At 35.7% G+C, this 22,917-nt stretch overlaps 1 protein-coding gene across 2 annotated transcripts in view; it reads right to left on the bottom strand.

Moving 5' to 3' along the window:
• Positions 1-22,917, bottom strand: part of LOC125685541 (pseudouridine 5'-phosphatase) — a 60,970-nt gene that overhangs the window by 11,952 nt on the left and 26,101 nt on the right. For both annotated transcript variants that reach the window (XM_048928650.1, XM_048928640.1), the window contains one exon: positions 15,212-15,441. In XM_048928650.1, the coding sequence (XP_048784607.1) occupies positions 15,212-15,441 (230 nt within the window). The remainder of the gene's footprint in view (positions 1-15,211; positions 15,442-22,917) is intronic.

Here is a 22,917-nt window from a genome sequence, read left to right as displayed (position 1 = left end):
GTATGGCAGTGATACTTTGTCATCTTGACATACCTGATGAAGTCTACTTTCCCCAGGGAATCTTATATACTGACTGGAAGCAGAAACTTCCGAGTTATCAGCAAAATGCTGCTCATGCCACTCAGCTTCCTGTCAATTTAACCAGAAGAATTTGTGGCAGTAACTGTAGCAGTGTCTATTTCAGAAGTGATCACGTTGCCGTAATAATAGGTGCATTTTCTCAGTTCGTGTGTAGCGATGGTTAGAACAATGCAAAATCACTGTCTCCAATATGCTACAGTAGTTTTGCTAACATATAAATAGGCATGATTTGTTTTTTAAAAGCAAAGAGGAGGTGGTGAAAGGGGTGGCCTGATATTAAGCAGAAAGTACTTAGCTTTCTTCCCCCAAAACTTTCTAAGTACCTAACCCTAAACTCTCTTGCAGTTGCTTATTTGTATGTAGGCTTCAAAAGTTAGTGGAGAAGGCAATTTAATTTTGATTTAACTGTGAAGAAATGCAAAGAGCTTACATTAGTATTGTGGTGATTGAGAGATTTTCTGATGGAACTTTTCTTTCTCCTCATCATAAGTTCTCTAATGGTCGCTTAGCAATATGTTTTTACTATGTCTTTTGCACATTTGTCACTCAAACCCTTAAATTTAGAAGTTTCATTACAGTGCCATCTGTCTCTACACCAGTGAGTATGGCTGTACATTTCTGAACAGGAAAGAAGAAGTTGATTCCATCCTCTCAAAAATAAGTAATCACAATAGCTGGTGGACACCAAGCTGACCATGAACCAGTAATGTATTTTCATGGGAAGAAGACTGGTGGTACACTGGGCTGCTTAAGGAGGAGTGCTGTTTAAGGAGGATCCTTCCCCTCAGCACTGGTAAGACCACACTTGGAGTCCTCTGTCCTGTTCTGGGTTTCCAGTATGAGAGAGATAGACATGCTGGAGGAAGACTAATAAAAAGCTACAAAATGACTTAATGAGCACTATCATTTCTATTCTATTATCCATAGCAGACAGAGAAATCTGATGAGGTTTAACAAGAGCAAGTGCAGCGTTTTGCATCTGGGAAGAAAAAATATATATATGCATCAGTACAGGTTAGGGTATGACCTGTTGGAGAGGACCTCTGCGGAGAAGGACCTGGGGGTCCTGGTGGACAACTGGTTCCCTATGTGACAACAGTGTGCCCTTGTGGCCAAGAAGGCCAATAGTCTCCTGGGTGCATTAAATAGAGAGTGGCCAGCAGGTCAAGGGAGCTGATCATCCCCTCTACTCCAGCCTGGCGTAGCCACATCTGTACTACTGTGTCTAGTTCTGGGCTCCTCAGTTCAAAAAAGACAGGGAACTTCTAGGGAAAGTACAGTGGGCAGCTACAAGGATGATTTGGCACCTGGAACATCTCCCTCATAAGGAAAGGCTGAGAGGGCTGGACCCGTGGGAATCTTATTGATGCTTACAAATACCTAAAGGGCAGGAGGAGTCAAGTGGGTGTTAATGCTGTTCTGTGGGGGAGGCATGTATATATGTGTATTGTATAAGTACACATATTTGCGTTACTACTAAAAATACACAGCCTCAGTGCTGTTTGGATGTGGGTCTATGGATCTGTGGCAGCCTGCTTCTATCAGGGTGCAGAATTTAAAACAGTTATTATATGCACTTGCATACGCAGCATATAGTTTAAAATGTGTATCTATGTTTATGACTATATACAGACATAAAACTGTATGAATTTATACAGCTAACATCAAATGCTGTCAAAATATCAATTGTAATTCAGGAAAGGATGGGGAGAAAAGGCTTCTACCACAATACTTGGTCATGACTGAAACAAACCCTTAAGAGGATATCCAGCAGGACAGTATACAATACAGTTTACCAAGGTTTTCCCCAGACTAGGTTATTAGTTTTAAATTCCATGACATCTGATATTCTCAGTATTTGTAAGTTCCCACTGTAATTAATTTTTCAGTCTAATAGAAACATACGCAATTATACTTTGCCTGCTGAATAGTTTCTAATTAAAAAACGTATTCTTTGCTAAATGTCCCACAGATTTAGCAAAATAAGGAGTAATTCATATTCCACACTGTCACTGTGTATGACAGTGTTAACAGATATTAAAGTAACATGAATGCATTATGTATCAGATACAGTACAGTGTATCACTGATACTAATAGGCCAATGCCTGCTGTTTTCTTCAAGTGCTTCCATCTCATTAACAGTTGCAGAGTTTGAAGAAGGCGTACAGGAACAATTAGACAGATTTTTGTTTTCATTCATGTCAGTCTCCTCCCATGTTCTATTAAAAATTTGTTTCAGAACGACAATTTTTTAAATTTATTTTTTGTTGTAATCAAACACAAAATCAGTAGCCCAGCTTTAAATACTTTTGCAATATTACATTCAAGACATTTACTCAAAATAGTTCTAGTAATCTTTGTTGGTGCAGCTGGCGTAATAAGGTAGATTTGTTTCAGGGCCTACGAATGAAAGTGAGAAAAGATGAATCCACACGACCAACACAAAGAACACAAAGGTAGGTTTGAAAAAGTAGATATAAATTCTCTAATATACATAAGCTTATTGATACTGGCAGAAGCTTATGTGTCAACAGGTTTGGTGCTTCACTGCACCATGAGAAATGGTGCAAAAAACCACCATAAGTTCTTGCAAATTAAGGCAATTTTCATTTGTATGAAATGGAACTCATTAATAGAGGCATCTGCAAATAAAATATGAGAACCATATTTATTGTCTATGTATTTATAAAGAAATAAAAAGTAGTTGGTTTGTTTTTGTCAGGCAGCATAAGTTTTTAATGTCTCCAACATTCAGACCTTCAGTTCAGATTTACTAAACTGTCAAATAAAAGCAATTTTACAATGTATACAATTGTAGTTCATTTCAGATTCTCCATAAGGAATCGGCCCCTTTCCTTCTCCTTGAAGCAAGAAGGAAGAAATGTTAGATAAAGAAATTCTAAATAAAACAGAAACAAAGAAAGAAACATTCAGGAACCTATATACGCTGTGATATTCAAAGAATGTAAACTTTGAAATCGAAAGACTTCCATGGTGACTTCCTCCAAAATTAGATTAATATTGTCCAAGAATAGGTCCTAATCTGACAGAGGGAAGCAGCTGTAGACCTGTTTGCCCTAATCCAAGCAGTACTGAGCCTGTGCCCAGTAGGCACATACATACACATATATAAACATAATGACTACTCACACAGATCAATAGCTATGCTCACCTCTCTCATGACCCCAAACAACCACAAATAGCCTCATTTTATTCCCCTCTCTGATAACAGAGCATGAAGTTCTGGTGCTGGCATATTTTTATATACACAGTACAGATCCCTCCAATTGCTGGGCTCAGATGTTAGAAGCTGCTCCTGAATCCATGCCTCCTAGGTTGCCTGCTGCAGTGGTTTTACATAAATAGGTAGCTAAGCTCCAAAAATGTAGTCTCACTTCCTTGTCATCTACAGAAAAGTGGGTGTCTGTGATGGGTCTGGGAGCTGACTTGCAGGGTACAATTTAGGATTCTCCACCTTCCTTTGCTCCTCTGCACTCTTTTTGTGGTTCTTTAGATGAGATTTAATTAGATAACTGAATGACTGCATCCTGTGGTATATATTCCTTATGCTCCATCCAATTCTATCCAAATTTCTTTAATATATGCTGCTTGATCCCCAACGTGCAAGATCAGGAATTCAACTAGTTTTCCACAGGTCTTTATAACTCAGAGCTTTTGTAACATACATTATACTACATACAGCAATCAACAGGAGAAAGAGAGTTACCGAAATCAGACATTCTATTTTTCCTTTCTTTTCCATGATGCTATTATTCCAATATTCAGTTTGATCCTAAAGCAATACAGCACAGCATGCCACAAGCATTATTATGTCTTTATACTGTAGAGTAACTGAAATCCTTTTATTAAAATACAGCATTCTGTGATGGATTTCTTCATTCTTGGAGTGACATTGAGCCTGAAGCTCTTACTCGTAATCACTTTATACAAAGCCAGATCACATACTCAACTGTAAGTTGAGAAGCTAAGGAATCAATCCACATACTTTTTAAAAATTGCATGAAAGCTGATAAGACTGAATTGCTCTTGTAAAGAATTGATACATGTGAAAATTTGAAAGAAACTATGATGACTATGCTGAACAGATAGTTTGTTGTTGATGTTGTTTTGTTGTTTTTTTTTTGTTTTTTTTTTTTGAAATAGACTTTTGGAACATTTTATTCATCTTTCATTAACATCGTAACATTAAAACAAAATCAACCCCTAAAAAACTTCAAAGAAACAAGAAGATAGTTATTCCACTGAATATTAATCATCATAAGAAAATTTCAGGCTGTCATATACTAATGCTACAGCTGTAAAGAAGAGCTATGAATGACATAAAATTAGGATTTCAACAAAGAATCAGTAAAAGTCTTACATTACCTTACTCAAAATCAACCAATATTTTTAAAGCATAGTTGATCTTCAAGTGATTGTTAGGATGTTATGAAAAACAAAAACAAATAAAAGCAAGTGACAAGAGAAAAGGACAGTAGTGAATAGTCCAAATGCCTACAAATTACTAGCTAAGGAAAAGCAGAATAGAAATAAAACTCTGCCATCAGTATTTCTACAGAAAACCTTTCTGCATTGAGAGACATGCCAAAGTACACATTTGCAGCTGAATTTTCTTTCCACTATCTTCATGAGATCATAAATTTAGAAGGGTAACATCCTAAATGTTTGAAGAGATTTTGCTATAATGTTAGCTCTGTCACATCATCTACTAACGCTCCTGAGAAAAAATGCTTTTACTATATCAGCATATACATCATTAACTTACCCACTGTTTCCTGACTCTTTATCTACACTCCCTAAAAAATTTCTGGGACATCATTAAGGACAAATGGCCTACTACACGCTATTAACTCTTCATAATTTACAATGAAGCTATATAGAATATAAATTACTTAATGTAGTAACAAATTTAACTTTTTGTTTTCACCTTCAAGGCCCTACATTATCTTACCAACAATTATTGTATGTCTTGCTTTTATTTCCTCGTATTCCCTAGGCACCTTCTATCCTTTCACTTAATTACATTCTTTATCTCCTTCTCCTACTTTCAGTTGTGTGTCTAATATCAGGCTGACTTCTTTGTCTTGTACAATCTCCATGCACATATTCTTCATGTTTCTTCCAGCAGTATCTTTACAAATACACTTTCAGGAATCATCAGTACATTTTTTTCTCCCTCTCCTTCACTGAGCTATTAACTGAAATGTGTCTTATAACATTTTTCCTCCTTGCTGGACTAGAGAATAGAGCTGAAAGCTAATGCAGAGCTGATTGATTCAGTTCTTGACTCTATTAAAAATGTTAACTAATGAAGCCTGAGGAAAACTGAGGGAGAACACTTGCTGGTCCTCTAAAATAGGAACTTGGAAAAATCATTCACTATGAACATCCACAGCAATAACCAAATGCCAAACAATGTGGTGTGTAGTGAGGAACGAGTAGCTTCTACAAGGCATCTCTTGACTTCTTATAGTTTTACATGGTTACATATGTAACAGCACTCTATCACTTGCCAAGATTAGATTCCATGCCTATCATCCAATAAACATGAATTTGATTTCTTTTTTTCCCCCCCTCATAGGTTAATGTGTATTTAAGGATCATTATGACGCAGATGGTGAGCAGCCATGGCACACAAATTTCAGGAAACTTGGAGCATTCCAAGACTATTAATATTAATAGTATAGTAGAGTCATACATTATGCCTGAATCCTAGAACACCTGACTGTTGGACCCTCAGCTTTCCACGCACATGCTCCATAAACTATAACTCATGGAAACTATGAGATTGTAATTTATCTGGTTATATTAAAATTATAAAACTATCTCCTCAAGGAAACAAGGAAACACTTAAAAAATCTGGAAGCACGTTTTGCTGAAGTTTAAGGAAAAAATACATCCTTGCAATGGAAATTTTCTTACTGAAAAATGAAAAATTTGCAATTCAAAGCGATCTTCAAAGAATAAGTCACAGCTAATTTTAAAGCTGCAAGTGAGTTCTGTGTGATGTACACTATCATTTGTCATCAAATAAAAGGTTCTGTTTGACTTTCACTTTGGAAAACTGCATTATTGAAAGTGGAACGCAATAAGATATGGCACATACTATTATGCTTTTTACCCCTGGCAATTTTTGTTTTTTAATCTGTAAGAGCTCTAAGGCTCGGGACGATAGGTTGAAGTCTCTAATTTTTCTGCTCTTCAGTCTAAAGGTGGAGGATCCAAATACTTTCCAGAGACAGCAACTGAACAGATTGCTACGACTGGACATGTGTTCAGGAGAAGAAGTACAATTTCCTAACAGAGGCAAATATTTTCTATAAAACAACATTTTCAGTAATGGATGAAATCTCATCTACTCAGCTAGTCAGAAATACCTCAAGGCTCTAAAGCAACTTCACTATGAAGTGAAGGATATTAATATTTCTAATATTATCAAATGCTACCATTTTAGAAAGTAACTGTAGATTCATTTTAAAATAATTCTAATGCCCAGAGAATTGTGGACAAGTATGTCTATATATTTAGTAAAGTCTACCATGACACAAAGTTATGTGAGTTAGTTGGGATGAGAAATATTTGTAAGAAACTTATTCTGAGTAGTCAAATGGCAAATGAAGTAAAATGGTCAAGAAGTTTATGTAATACATATTATATGGAAAAGAAATAAGTCATGTGCACATCTTGTTACATAAAGTTTAAGTATTAGACATAACTGTAGACAGCTCAATGAAATACCTTAGCTTGACAATAAAAACTGCACAAGTTACTACAAAAAAAGAAAGTAAATAATGTGGGTGATAGGTGTAAAAGGCCTCTCATTTTATTATACTGGCCCATAAAATTAGAGGCAGATGGTGGTATTGCAGTAGAAACTGAACCTTCCTGTCAATATTCTGTTACATTTTGTTGCTGTTCGACAAATGGCATTAGAGGGGAAGTCTGGCTAAATGATGTCTGACATGGAAGTGCATACAAAGTGAAGGTGTGTAATTGAATTCTCCCATGTAGAAAAAATTGTATCTGTTGACATTCACCGACATTTGCTGAATGTTTAAGGAATCCAAACAGTAGATGCCAGCATGGTGGGTGGTGCATTTCAGCAGTGGTAACAGCAATACGAAAGATAAGCCACGTTCTGGATGACCATGCAGATTTTTACATGCATGGCACACAGGCTCTTGTTCATCACTGGCAAAAAATGCATAGCTAACGATGGTGACTATGTTGAAAAATTAATGCTTTGTAGCTGAGAATCTGCTCTTTCAAATAATTTTATTGTGCTCCTCGTATCTATTGTAGTTTCCATGGAAATAAATAAGAGATATTATTTTCAGAGCAACCTATGTACACATATAATGCTCTTCTCTGGAGCATTCTATGTACGCTGGGGTACAGACATTACTTTGTATTGAAAGTCTTTTGATAGGAAGAGTGTGAAGAAATGCAATGAACGTATGGGGAAGAAAATTCACACACACAAAACACAGATGAAAAACAATCTTTTGGACGGTAAGAGTCTGAACAGACTAAAAAGTGTTTTACTTGATGAGCAAGAAATAAGGATAGATGTTTGTAAGTACTTAAAATACTGATCAATTGCTTGTGTTTGTAACTCATAATGTAAGAAAGCTGACTTTGAGGAAGTAAGAATGTGAGAAACTCAGAAAAGGAAATGCAAAAGGTTTACAGAATTTATTGTCTCTGGTTGACAGCAGTATCAGGAGAATAAAGTAAAATGTTTAGTAAAAGTATTTTTTCTGTTTAAAAACAGTTTTCAGTAACTTAGCATAGGAATAATAGAATATAGTTAACCTTCTTCAGCTAAAAGGGAATTATTATGCCTATAGTATTAGCTGCCATCATAGATGTTATACTGTACAATGGGCACTGAATCTGAACATGGGCAGCAATTCTTATGTTCAGCGCTATTTTGACATGAAATAACTATTCTTGATGGAATAGAAGGAAAGTATTTTCCACCATTCCTTGGAATTGTTTTCCACTTCAAAACAAAACTACTTAATTTGACTGAAGGTAAACTTGGACTACTAATGTACTGGCTTTGAATCATGCTATTATTCAAAATAAAGAGATGACAAAATGGAAGTGTTAAGCACATATTTTAGCTGATAAACGTGTCACTTCAGATATTCTGTATGTTACAAGGAATAAATCACAATAATAATAATCTACCACAGTAATAATAAAAAAAAATCCCAAACATTCCTTTGTGGAGTATATTTTGAAATCATCTTTTAAGTGCACCTATTTGTGATACATCAATCAGCCTTAGCAAGTACTTTGTCCTGTTTAAACTATAAATAATTTGCAAGTGTTAACTGATGATCCTGGACGAAGGTTTTCTGTAGACATGCCAAAAAACACAGACTTTGCCACAGAATAGAATATGCAGAATCCTGCCAAAAATATCATCTCTCTGAATTATACCTTTATAAAGTAACTTAAAAAATAAAAGAGGAAAACAAACTCTTCCCCTGCTTCAGTGCAATAAAACAACAAACACTTAGACTTTAGTCTTTCAAAGGTTTCCAGAGATTTTCCCGTGATAATAATTTTAAAAAGAGCAACCAAAAAAATACTGCTAACAATGCAATTCCTTGTTTCACTCTTCATTCTTTGTTCCAAAAAAGCACTGTTACAATACGCTCTGGGGTGATTACAAAGGTAACCTGGAACACAGAGAGGATTAGCGTACTAGATCTTTTTGAAAGATAATTTCTTCATGCTTTCTGTAATGCAGAAGACATTAAAAAACATTTTTTGTGAAAATTTTTGTTAGCTGAAATTTAATTATTCAATGAATTACTATTTTTTTTTCCTTTGGCATCTTAAAAAAAAAATGCTCAGTCTTGAAAGAAAGAAAGATAAATCAGTGAGCAATTTTTTTTTTTTTAACTACTTACTATGCATCCTTACTGTATGATGATATCCATAATTATTTCCCTGACACAATTAGTAATGCATCTTGAGTGACCTGCTAATCTGAATATAATGCTTTAAGAATTTGGAGTTATACTAATCTCTTTATACTTACACACTCACCTCACGTAGGAGCATAAAAGGCTGCAGAACATAATTTATTATTCTGCATCACATTTCATCAAGTCCCTTAGCAGCTGCTTGATACATTATCGAGACAAATGCAAGGAAAAAATATATATTCCTACCACCCTGCCCCTGAGTAGGGTACCCCAAAGACTTAGAGCCAATTATAATCTCTGTTTCTTCTTCCAATCAGATACATTAAGTGAAAGTAAACCTTGACCAGGTTATTTTCTGTATGGAATTTCAATGACTTTTTTCATCTCCATAAGACAAATACAGCCATAAATAAACATGCAGCGCAGTAACAAGGGCAATGTCTGGAACACTTAAGAGCTAAATTACTTTCAAGCCATGCAACATCTCATTTCTCTTCCACAAATACATAATAAAGACTGCCAGCATGGGGGAGGGTGTATTTGTATGAGTACATGCATATATGAGCACACATGCCTCAGGAGAAGAGGGAAGAAAAATAAAAATTAACCACATGAACTGAGAGCATGATAATTGAAAGAAAAAAACAATAAAAAACAACCCCCCCCCCCCCCCAAACAAAACAAAACAAAAAAACACCCAACAACACAGACTAAACAAAAACCCTCACAATGTCCAAACAGTCTCTATTTTATATTCACAATACAATTAAATAAAAGGTCTATTATGAACTAAGGGAAAGGGTGCATGTGCATAGCAGATCTTTAGATGTCCTACGTTGTAAGCTATGGTCAGATATCTAGCATTCTTTATATAACTACCATCAGACCTATGAAGCTGGAAGCTGAAGTTCAGCACAATGGACTTTACCATATTAGCCTGGAAGATGCAAATAAGGACTATACGCTTAGACTATTTAGAAGTTAAGGAAGGTGCAGGATTCAGCCAATAGATTGTCCACTGCATGAAAAAGTATATTCCACTACAGTGCTGAGATCTTTGTATTCCAAGATGTAATGCTACTAGAAGCTTAACTATGTGATTTATACTTAAACTGTCTTTCTTCTGACACTATAATTTGTAGTCAGGATGAGCATTTTAGCTGAAAACTAGATTTCTGTTGATTTAAAAGCATTAATTTTAGAATTAATTTCCACCAGGGCAATATTAGCACAGTTTAAACAAACAAACAAAAAAATCTGCATGAAGAATTGGGAGAGAAATTTTTTTTTTTTTTTCAGGACATGCGCAAAGTTTATCTTAGCCATCCTATGGAGATGTCATTGCTGCACCTCTCAGTATTGTGTTTTCTTTACCAGTCAATGAGGGATTTGGTAGTTGTTTCTGTGTAGACAATGAAATACATAGATAACAAGATAATAAGCCAATAACACAAAAAAAGTGTTTCTTTATTTCAAAGATTGAATTCCTTTAATACCCATTAAAAGTACTAGCTTGCCCTTTTAAAATAATTTTTGGGGAGAAAGGAATTTGAATCAGATAAACTAGTTTCATGCCTTTGCCCACTCTAACCTGCAAGATAGAAATAAAATCCTAACTTGCCTCTTAAAAAACTCTTTGAGACCCCCCAGTTTATTTCTGGAAACATGCAGCTATGATACTAAAATTCTCCTTGTGTGATACTGTATCATCAGGCATGAACTAGTTATTCCAGCATGTAATTTAAAATGAATGGTGACTGTATGCTGTACATTTTAAATATAGTACTGAAAAAAAGTTCTACATGCTTAGAGTCAGAGTTTGTGAACATAAAAGAAAAAAGAGATGATTTCAGTAGATCTGCCTGAGAATGGGATGATAGCCAGGTTCTAGAAGATTACAGGAAATATAACAAATTACACACCTATCTAGAGCATACAAGAAATAATATAACAAGGAAGGAATAAGTTTTAATGGAGAATCTTTCATTAGTGATTATATAGTAAGATTCAGTGAATCATGATGAAGTAGTTGCGTATATATATAATTTCTATTAATAAAACAAACCAAAATATTAAAGGTATGCTCTTGATTACTTTGCATTGCCCTATAATCATTAAAATTCAAGAGCTATGCCAGCAACAATCCTAAATAATAAAATTAAAACCCGCTCAAATGTAGTCTGTAAATAAGTCTTCAGACATAGTGCAAAGTAAGAACAATTAAAGCTTTATGCATTCAGAAAAATGTCATGGTCAGGAACATTCTGGAGAAAACAACAGCTGGTATATCCTGTTGTAAGTAGGTCATTCACTAGGGAAACACAAGAACTGGAAGACTGAATTGTCAATTTAAACAGTGATCTAGAGGCTATTTTCTGATTTATTTTTTTTTTTAGGAAATAAAATTCAGCGTCCAAGATAAAGGCAACCTTCTCCACAGGTTAGCTTTAGAAGAGAAATGATGGTCCCAGATTTCTGCTACAACATCTATGGAGTCAACATTTCTTGATGGTTTAAGAGTGACCTGGGATGACTTTTCCAATTATGCTTTGCAAACATGTAACCACAAGAGATATTTAGTTCCTGAGAAATAGACACAAGCTGTGACTATTGCTGGGCAATTTTGGACTCACAGAAAAAAAAAATATATATATATATATATATCACTTCTCAAGAAAGTATAGAGCAAGAAAGGGAGTCTCCTGATATGTTTGGGACATCATCTTGGCTAGAAGGCAGACAGTTGGAAATGTCCTGATCTCAAGTCAGCTGATACACTTTTTCAGACTTTATTTATTTTCTGCATGGAACAACCAAAGTAATCCGGATACACAAATGCAGTGACATACTTCATTCATCTCCCACTCACACTACATAAGCTAACAGTAATACAGTAACTGTCATACCTAACCTTAATCTGTCAAGGGAATGAACTCCGTTTTTGTTGTAAATCTGAGCATATACATAGCACATACACAGGAGGACTGGTTCCAAAATCTTATGCAGAGAGGAGTGGATTCACAGCCCTGAGCCAGTTACTCAGTAGATCTGCCATCTCCCAGGAACTGGTGTCCCCATCACACAACCTCACTGCTACCAAGGAAGGGACTTTTCTATTTCATAAGGAATTTGGCCACTATGCAGCAAGGATAATAGAGACACTGAGAGACAGCAAAACACAGAATATTTTTACTGGTTCCAATCTACTAACAGCTTTATCCAAATTCACCAATGACCAGTATAGAAAAGTGACTTCAGAAAAAAAAAAAGTGAATAAAAAAAATTATGTGTCTTTCATCTACAAAACTACCAGAATCTAGAAAGAATATTAAACATTTTTCCCTCTTCACTCTGCAAGTGACTCCTGGCACAAGATGTATTTGCTTCTCAACACATCTAGAACAATGGTAATATATACTACAAACATTACTACTTACCCTGCTGACTGAAGTCTAATGCTTTGAAAGTCAGGTTTACTGAGACCATTATGGTCAGAGGTTATTCCACTGGAAAAAGCAAGTATCTAGCAATATGCTAAAAATAAGTGGTAAAAACTGAGATTCCAAGAAGACCAGACAACAGAGCATGGGTACATCAAAATGACTTACAGCAGACATGTCCAACACGTGGGACAGCTAGTAACGTGCCCCCATGCCCTGCCACCACGCCAACATATTCGTGGCTCTTCCCCCACCGACCAGTCCAGCCAAACAACTGAAACACTGGTCCAAGATAGTTCCTCTTCATTCAATGCATCCAAAAGGTTGGACACTTACATTATATAGATATTGGAAATAAATATTTGAAAGAGTGTTTTGGCTGAAGAAAAATTGGTACAAAAGGCCTAATTAAAAAACTAGACTAGAGCAAAGGCTGAAGAGACAGCTAATTATGTATATTTGAACTACGCTGAAAAATATCTATTTTCCTTTTAATGCTTTTGTTACTTCTAAAATAAAATGGCTGATTTTTGAATTGTAAGCACTCAGAAAAAAAGTATGTGTCAATTTACTTACAAAATGGAAAATAGGCAGACAAAATGACTAAAATATATGATTTCAACAGCAGGGATTCTAATTTACAGCTCAGTGCATTGCCTAGAATGACTGTTCATGCCTTTGTAATTTCTCTGTCTTATTTAGAGTACTCTTAATAAATTCAACTTCCAGATATACATAAAAAATAACAAAAATAATACTAATAAAATAACTCCTTATCTGAAAACCATAGTGACTGAAATACATCTACTATATGCACACAGTAGAAATGATTCATAGAAATGATTAAGTAGAGGGAAACAAAGAAGAAAGAAAAAAGGCATAAGAAATAAAACTTGGTTTTCGATATTCTTTTTTACAGAAGTTCACAGAAATGATGTGGTATACCAGCTTTCTAAATCCTCTGCTTTCTTGTGCAATATAGACTAATATTGGACCAAAATCACAATGTCCTGAATTTATATTTATATAACTCTTTCATCATATCTTTTGTAAGATACAGCATCTCCAGAAATTTCATTTTGGGCTTCTTTTTTCTATGATATAAGAAGTCCACTGAGACTCTCAACTTCTAATGCCATTTAATCAGTCTGAAAAATTTTAATGAGCTCTTACTAGATCTGATGCAGAGAATATTCATAACTGTTAGATCGGTTAATTAATTTGAATGGAATAAAATGCTAGGAAATACACTTTTAAATTAAGAGAAATTTAAATCATTTAGAATTTTTTTGACACACTGATTCTTCATGAGAGTTCCGACCCCTTATAGAAACAGAGGCTTTTTCCAGTCTTAATGATTCTAATATTGTCTAGTCCAGCTGTTAACTATCCCTACCAGGCCCATTAAACTATCCCTACCAGGCCCCTCAGTGCCACATCTACCCTTTTCTTAAAAAGCTCCAATGGTTGTGACTCCATCACCTCCACAGGAAGCCTGTTCCAATGCATTATGACTCTTTCTGAGAAAAATTTTTTTCCTAATATCCAACCTGAACCTCCCCTGGCACAAATTAAGGCCATTACCCCTCTTCTTTTCACCAGTTACATGGGAGAAGAGTCCTATCCCCACCTAACTACAACCTCCATTTAGGTAGTTGAAGAGAGCAATAAGGTCTCCCCTAAACCTCCTCTTCTCCAGACTATAAAATTCCAGTTCAAATGATCAAGTACATTGGGGTATGTTTTTGAAATGAAGTTGATTCACATATTCAGAATGAAAAGAGGAAAAAAAGTTTAGTTAACACTGTTTATATTATGACACATTCATTGCAAATTATTTCACTTTGCATTTCAAGACAACACAAATACCAGTTGGTCTCTGGGTTAAAACTTAGAACATGAAAGGCTGAAGAATCTTATCTACTCATTCCTTATATCTTTGCACACACCTTTTGTTCTCAACAATCCTACAGAGAAATCAGTAATCACAGTCTAAAACACTCAAAGTTAAAAATTAGTATGCAATGCATTTCTGTGATGAAACTCCAAAACATCAGAATTCATGTTTCACTCAGGATAGACGAGAAGTGGAAAAAAATATTTTCAGGAGAATGACAATTTTATTTGAAATAAAAGTGAACACATACTCTCACTACCAATTTATCTTTGAGATATTCTCCCTACAGATTTCTATTTCAGAATCAAGTTTGCAAAGTTATATATGAAGGAGAAACTAAACATTGCTACAGATTGCTCAAACTTACCAGTCTTTAAATCAGAAAACAAGAAATATGATCTCAGAGATTTAGAATGCATAAGTAAATAGATGGATTAGAAAAAATATATACCCCTCTTTATCAAGAAGTATCTTCAATATTTAGCTAAATCAGCCAGGAAGGTGTGAAAAGTGAGCTGATCCATGTTTAAATAACTCTTTCTAAACTTTGAGTAGTGAAGTCATATTTGAAGATTTATTCAGAGAGGAAAATCACTGAACTTTCCTATGCACAGTACTATGCAGTAAATCAGAGTAATCTTCATTACAAATATTATAATGCAGTGAAGGGGAATAACACTTTCCAACAAACTTAAACAATATAAGCACCACTGGGTGGGGGGTTGGGAAGACATTGCTGATTTTTCAAAAATTTTTTAAAATCCTAATCTAAATATTTATAATATTAAGAAAATTATTCGGGTAATTTGTTCCATCCCCTCCTTACCTTCTCTGGAGGTGCAGGAGGGTGAAATCTCTTTGCACAAACTAGAAATGCATCAGGCTGTGGCTTGCCACCCTTCACCTCAGGGTCATCTCCCAGCACAATATGATGAAAAAGATTGAAGAAGTCTTTGTGTCTGGATGTTTTCATCTGAAATGTCACTTCAGCTGAGCTAGTGGCAACAGCTATGGGTATGTTGTGTTTGTGTAAATGCTGGATCAGTTTATTGACCCCTGCAAGACAAATAGATATGTACATTTTATTCTATATTTATATATACATATTTGAGTTATATGTATTAAAATTTCTGCCTATTTATGACATATTTAGCAATATTTCAAAAATGTTGTCTAACTGAATTTAACAACCTATTCTGACTGGTTAGTATCAAAGAGATTTCTTGCTATATCTGGAAAAGTTCTTGTTCCATCAAAGAGTATTCCTTTAAGTATACAATGATTCCGACATCAAATGATGATTTTCTCAAAATATGCTGAAAATAACTTCAAAGACGTTGCATCTATATGCCCATAAGAAGCTTACTTGATGTCCTCAACTTTATAAGCATTTATTATTTCAAACATATCTAGAGTTATGTTCTTGGAAAAAAAGAATAAATAAACAAATATCAAAGAAATATGCTCTTCTCACTGACTGGCACAGTCTTTAATTTTTGAAACAGTTATCCAACTGGTTTAAACCAGCCCCTAAGAGTGCTTAGTTGTTTTTTTTTTTACAATTACTAGATAAAGCAATTGGACAGAAAAGTGGAGCTGTCAATCACAGGTGTTAAAACCAGAGCTTTATCTATTGATGATGTGAACCCTGAGTAATGAACATCTTGACCACAATAGATAGAAATTTTAATCTGCTCCAATCTTCTAGCAAAGGTTAATGTCAAGAATGGTGAAAATACAGCAGCCACTGTAAGAAGGTAACACGCTTTGTTATTCAGTGCAAGTTTTGAATCTCCCATGCAAAGCCTTCAATGTTTCTTCATAGCAGCATTCTGAACACGATACCTCTCTTTAGACTGCTAATTATCTTCAGCCCTGCTGCTTCAAAGCTTCAGCTCATCTGTCAGTGCATGTTTACTCTACATTTCTACTGCAGGTAGCCAGCCACAGAAAAGTGCTGTTGCTGAAAGGTTATTTACTCAGGGCTCTCTCTTATATGCTCTCAGCACAGGTCATGATTTCAGTGCATAAACACGTGTGTATTTACCTTCACTTTTTGACTTTCCTACCTATAAGATAGCTGTACCTAACACCTTCAGAGGGCAAAGATTTACATTACTCAGAAAATATATTTCAGTAAAAATATATTCAAGTAATTATTTCAAAATTATATGTGCAAAAACAGCAAAAGGGATTAGAAAAAAATATAGAGTGCACTCCTGTGCACTCACTTCCTAGTAGATAACATAGAGTATCAACACCCATCCACCACAGAGAGACCTATCTGTTAAGCTTCTTGGCACCATCCTCTATTCTTCCTACTGGATCAAAAGAAACATAGTTCGCCATTTTTTTCAGTATTAGTTATGGAAGACTTTCCTGATGTGGTACACATACAATTAAAAACCCAGGCCATACAGCATAATTTTTTTCTGTAATAACATCAGGAAGAAACATCTTACATTGTCATGATTTGTTTCCAAACATACTCTTTTCATTTTAAATAACCAAAAAGATAAATAGTGTTATTTCTTCTATCCCCTTAAATATTAAGTTTTAGAAGAGACACAGATACTTACTATATTTCTGGGGTAACAGTTACACAACGATGACTATTGGAAAGAAGATTAGGTGAAAAGAACTGCACACTAAATTCAGATACGTAAGTTGAAAGTAAGAAGGATCAACTTTAAACATCAGCATGTTTAAAAACAGATAAATCACAAACATCAATGAAATTAGAAACTTTTGGGGAAAAATAAATACAAATAACACCTAAACCAATAGAAAGAAATTATTACTCTTGAGACTACAGATATATTTTCAACAAATATTTTGAACAACAAAACCCTTTGGCTAATTATCACACTGCGCTCTTCAGTGACCAATACAAACAAGAAGTACAAAAGTTCAGGAACTCAGATTCCCTTCCTTCTGTTCTCCAGGCACAGCCCTAGCACTCAGCCTCTCCTCAAAGGGAAGTGGTCCAGCTCCTTGATTGCCTTGGTGGCCCTGAAGAATTCCCTCCAGCACGTCCATGTCTCGCTTTGTACTAGGGGCCTCAGAACTTGACACAACAGCATCATCAATGCTGAGCAGAGGGGAAGAATCATTTTTCTGGACATACTGGCCATATTTTGTTTGTAGGGATGCCATTCAGAGGGACCTCAACAGGCTTGAAAGGTGGGACCAGGTGAACCTAATGAGGTTCAACACACAAAGTGCAAGGTTTTGCACTTGGGCCAGAGGAATCCCAGGCATCCATACAGACTGGAAGGAGCAGTCCTTGAGAGCAGCCTTGCAGAGAAGGACCGGGGGGTCTTGATAGATGAAAATCTTAACATGAGCCAGCAGTGTGCTCTTGCAGCTTGGAAAGCAAATGGTATCATGGACTCTGTCAGAAGAAGGGTGGCCAGCAGGGACAGGGAGGTGATTGTCCCTCTCTACTCTGCTCTTGTGAGGCTCCATCTGGAGTACTGTGTCCAGGTCTGGAGCCCAGTCTGGAGCCCCCAGTAACAAGAAAGACAGAGCTGTTGGAGAGGGTCCAGAGGAGGGCCACAAAGATGATCAGGGGACTGGAGCACCTCCCCTCTGAAGACAGACTGAGGGAGCTGGAGAAAAGAAGGCTGCAGGGTGACCTAATTGCAGCCTTTCAGTACCTAAAGGGAGCCTACAAACAGGAGGGGAATCAACTCTTTGAAAAGGTTGACAACTGCAGGACAAGGGGAAATACTTTTAAGTTGAAGGAGGGAAGATCTAGGTTGGATGTCATGGGGAAGTTCTTTATTATGAGAGTGGTGAGGTGCTGGAACAGGCTGCCCAGAGGAGGTTGTGGATGCCCCATCGCTGGAGGTGTTCAAGGCCAGATTGGATGGGGCCCTGGGCAGCCTGGTCTAGTATTAAATGGGGAGGTTGGTGGCCCTGCATGTGGCAGGAGGGTTGGAGATTCATGATCCTTGAGGTCCTTCCAACCCTGGCCATTCTGTGATTCTGTGATTCTATGCAGACAAGAATACCAGTCTTCCCAGGTTTGTGTCATCTGCAAATTTACTGAAGGTGCACTCCATCCCAACATTCTGATCATTAATGCAGGACTGGACCCACTATTCAACCCTGAGATACTTTGCTCACTATTGGCCTCCAACTAGTCTTTGCATCACCAACCACTACCCTCTGGCCCTGGTTGTCCCCCCAGTCTTTCTGATCCACCTCACTGTCTCTATGAGTCTTAGACTGTATTGAAGCTCACTGCTTACCTCTTTAGTTATGACATTTTATACTGAAATGGCATTATTCATTATGATGTGAAAATTAATAATACACTTGTAACACCCAAAACCTAATTTAATTAAATTATGCCTCAAATAAACAGTGGCATTGTTAGTGACCAATTATTTCATGACCATAACTATGTACTTTATCTCTCATCCATCTCTGTGTGCCATCCATATACTAATGACATCCAATTAACAGTTTAACTGTTATGCAGTCCCCTGTAATTCCAGAGTTTATCTACACTATACAGCCAGTGCTAATATAACTGTGCTTGAAAAGTCTTGTAGCTGAGATGTAGCATATTCTGTGGAAGAAACGACATGGCTACAGACTTTTTTTTAGAGAACGATCTCGATCAAAGATTTTTGCCCTGTGCACTGAAATTTTTGTTGGAAGGGATATACAGGTCACCATGTACTTTCTTCACATAACTTGCCAGCAAATTATGAGCACAAATACAACTTCACTCTCTTCTTGCTGACCTTCAGCACCCCAAGAAGTTCTTCAAATACATCACACAGTGTTGCTCCTCATTCACTGTGCCAGAGACAGCTTTCTACTCACACTAACAGCATAAGTGTAGAGGACACCTGACCTCTGGGTCACAAAAAACAAGGCACTTTAGACACCCACACTCAAGTCTACAAGTGATTACACAGAAGAAGTAGTCTGTGAGGCTTCAGTGGACATTAGAAAGAAAACATTCACTTCTGAGAAAATGGCTAAAGAAGAAGTGCTTCACATGTTTAAATTAACTATGTACATGCATTATGCTTGTCTTGCATGATTTATGGCCAGTTGTGAACAAATAGAAATCTTAAATATAGTACTCTTTCTTTTAAAAATCATTTACAGTTACTGTGTTAAATGTAACATCAGATCCAAATCAAAGCTTTTCAAGATTTCATCACTCTTTTTAATCAAAGAAAAGCTAACGTTGCCACTCAGGGTTTAGTCAAATTGATTGGATTTTTAGCCAATTCAATAATAATCCTTTAAGATCTTAAAAGCAATTTACAGTAAAAATCTCAACTGCAACAAAGCATAACAAGTACTTAAAGAGAAAATAAATCTTACTGAGAACAATAAAAGCCGACTGTTCACCTATGCCACAAACTGATTTTAAAATATTTTTATGTGCTAAAAGAGTTCCAAGCCCATCAGAACAGTGCTATTCATTACCAGCACATTCTTTATCCTCAGGTGAATTCAGTATTGCTGCTATGATGGTGATAGAGTGATGGAGGTGGGACTATCCAACACTTGGTGTAATTGCCACGAATCTCGTGAGACTGTGGAAATATATCTCTCATATCCACCTGTTTCGTTTTTGTTCCGAGACATCATTTTTTTTTAAAAAAAAAAAAAGCTATTTGTAATGGTACGTTATCTTTTCACTGAGTTTCAGAAGTATAGATGGAAACTAATAACCTACTCCTCATCTGGAAAAATAATTGGCTATAATGAAGAATTCTATCTTCTCATCTTACTTTTCTTTAAAGAGCACCAAAGATTCTTCTAGAGCCATTGGGTCTCCTTGTTTATCAAGCCATTAATTTTGTCATAGTCTAGACATTCTGACACAGGTAAGCCCACAGGAAAAAAAAAAACAACAACCTGCTAAATTTTACATAATTTGAAATCTCTCTCAACTGTATTTATGACTTCCTGGTAAAAGCATTTTGGGGTTGCAGCTCTTCAGGACTTACTGCAAAGGCCAAATGTTTGAAATCAGCCAAACAGACATGATCACTCCCAGTGTGCAGCAGTTAATTGATAGATGTTTTAGAGTTATAGGTTCACTGAATCCAGAACGGACCAACAAAAAAAAAAAAAAAAAAAAAAAAATTTTAACCATTAAAACAATAATATCAAGGAAAAGAAAACATGGTAGGAAGTCTGTTTAACTGTAAAGGGCACAGATGCTGATTGAGGAAATAATAACTAAGCAAACTAAACTAGAATGCTGGTTGACTAGAACTGTTAAGATTTAAATAGAAAAAAAGAAGACATACAGCTCTAGAATAAGTTCTTATTGAAACTTGTACTAATTCTCTTCTTGTAATTTCTAATTCAATTTATTCAGTAAGTGAATAAACTAAGCTTTGAAAATATCTACTCCAGACTACAAGAGATAGTCTGAACAGGAAGATGGTTTCCTCTTCACATTCTGCAATGGCTGAAAAGAACTGCAAAGGAAAAAATCCTAGTTCTCACAAAGATGACCCAGGAGGGGAAAATTTCTGAAAAAAGCACACCACCACACAATCCTCAAGCATCTGTGCTTTGTAATGATGCTGAACCAAAAAAAAAAAGGAGACAAGTATGAAAGAACAGCATTAATTTCTTAACTTTGACATGGCAATAGTACCTACTGACAGCTGTGTAACTTGGAGGTAGATTTTTCTGGCTGTGCATATATTCTAGGTTTATGTTAACAGTACACCCATAGATTCTCCTGTCATTGTAGATTAAAACTCTATTTGACTAGAATTTGATACATTGAGGCTTGCTGGTCAGCCTAGCTATATCGAAATCTTGCAATCTGCACCTTCAGATACTAGTATCTTCGAAAGCTTTTATGCAGAGGCATGGCTTTGATACATACTGTCCAACAACACTTCTATACCATCCCTAACCACCAATAACATAACTGTCAATTACTTGATTGGGAATTAACAGACTTATCACTGCTGGAAATAATGCATACCATTAATAAATATGATATTAAGAAATAAATATGATGCATAAATATTACTGTTCTTTATCAATCAAAATTCAAATCTTATTTCCCAGAAAAAAATTGTCAAAATAGATTGAAACTAGAATGCCACCTGCCTAATAGTTGTCAAGTTGACCAGATAGAGGCTTGTCATGTCAGAATAACCTTACTCCTTCCAATATCAAGACAATTAACTTTTACTCTCCTGTATTTCCTGATTACAATCTGAAACACCAGATTAGTCAGAGAACACTGTAAACCTAAAATGTCACCATTACCTTACATCTTAGACAACACTTGCATGATGTTCATTCTTAATTAAAGAATATTAAAAAGCAGCAGAATAAATCCACGAGGCTTATATTAAATAATGTTCTCAGAAGATATAAAAGTACATGAGAAAGGTATCAATTAAAAAACTATAGCTATCAGAATGAAGCATAGGTTAGTCTTTAAATAAAATAAATACTAAGTAGCTAGTGCAATTTTTTCTAGATTAATACCTAACATCAACCTGGGTTTCTTAAAATTCATGGCAATTCAGCTTCTATCTCATACATTGGAACAAAGTAAAAATCCCATTGCTTCAGTGACCAAGCCTGCATTTGATCCTCACATTGGCATAAAGAATTAAGTACACTAACATTAATTCTGCTTTAGAGAATTGTCTGAAGAAAATTATCCCATGTATATAGTTGAACTGAAAGAGTAACCAGTTGAACAATTCTGGCAACGATAAAAATGTCTACATTTGCCTCAGTAAGAATTTTTCTTGATTCATCTATAATAGACAAGCAAGCCCAGAACTCATTTTTTGAAGTAAGAAACATTGCAAAGCTTAATGTTTCCTTTGCTAATTTATTCCATCACCTCTCTGCATCTGTATTCAAGCTACTTCACTGACATTAACATAATCCCCAGCAAATAAGACTATTCAGTCAGTGGCATCTACTACATGTGCTGCTCCATTAAAGTGACTCTCCTCTGTGATTTCTAACACTTCCACCACCGATCTATCTATCCAACAGTTTTTAAACCCAGACAAAGGTTTTCTTTGTCTTGCATGAGATAAATCTGCAGAAGTTTTTTCATTTTTTTATGTCAAACAAATCCCTCCATCATTTTTGTTTACCTAGCAAGATTAACTAGGCTTACAGTCTTAGTTGGATCTACATGTGAGAAAGGCACAGTTTCAAAAATGCTGCATATAGAAAGCATCAGAGAGACATGCAGATAAGTTGGCTGAGCAGGAGATTCAAATTTTTAGTTACCTAAGCAAATACATATATTCTTTCTGCTTCTTTTTATTCAGTTTTAACACATCACATATTTTTAACAATTAACCTCTTAATGCCTTATGGGACTACATATAAAAAAAGGATCTAAAAATTAAAATGATATAATTAACATGCTGCAGCAATTGCCAGAAAACAAACACACAAACAAAAAAACAAGCACACACTGAAAGAGAAAAAAATCTCTTTGGAATTGTTTTAGTGACATGTAGTGACTTCATTTAAATACACATATATTTT

This window comes from Lagopus muta, chromosome 1 (assembly GCF_023343835.1).
Source record: "Lagopus muta isolate bLagMut1 chromosome 1, bLagMut1 primary, whole genome shotgun sequence".
NCBI lineage: Eukaryota > Metazoa > Chordata > Aves > Galliformes > Phasianidae > Lagopus > Lagopus muta.
Note: the sequence above shows the minus strand (reverse complement) of the source record. Positions and strands in the feature narration are given on the sequence as shown.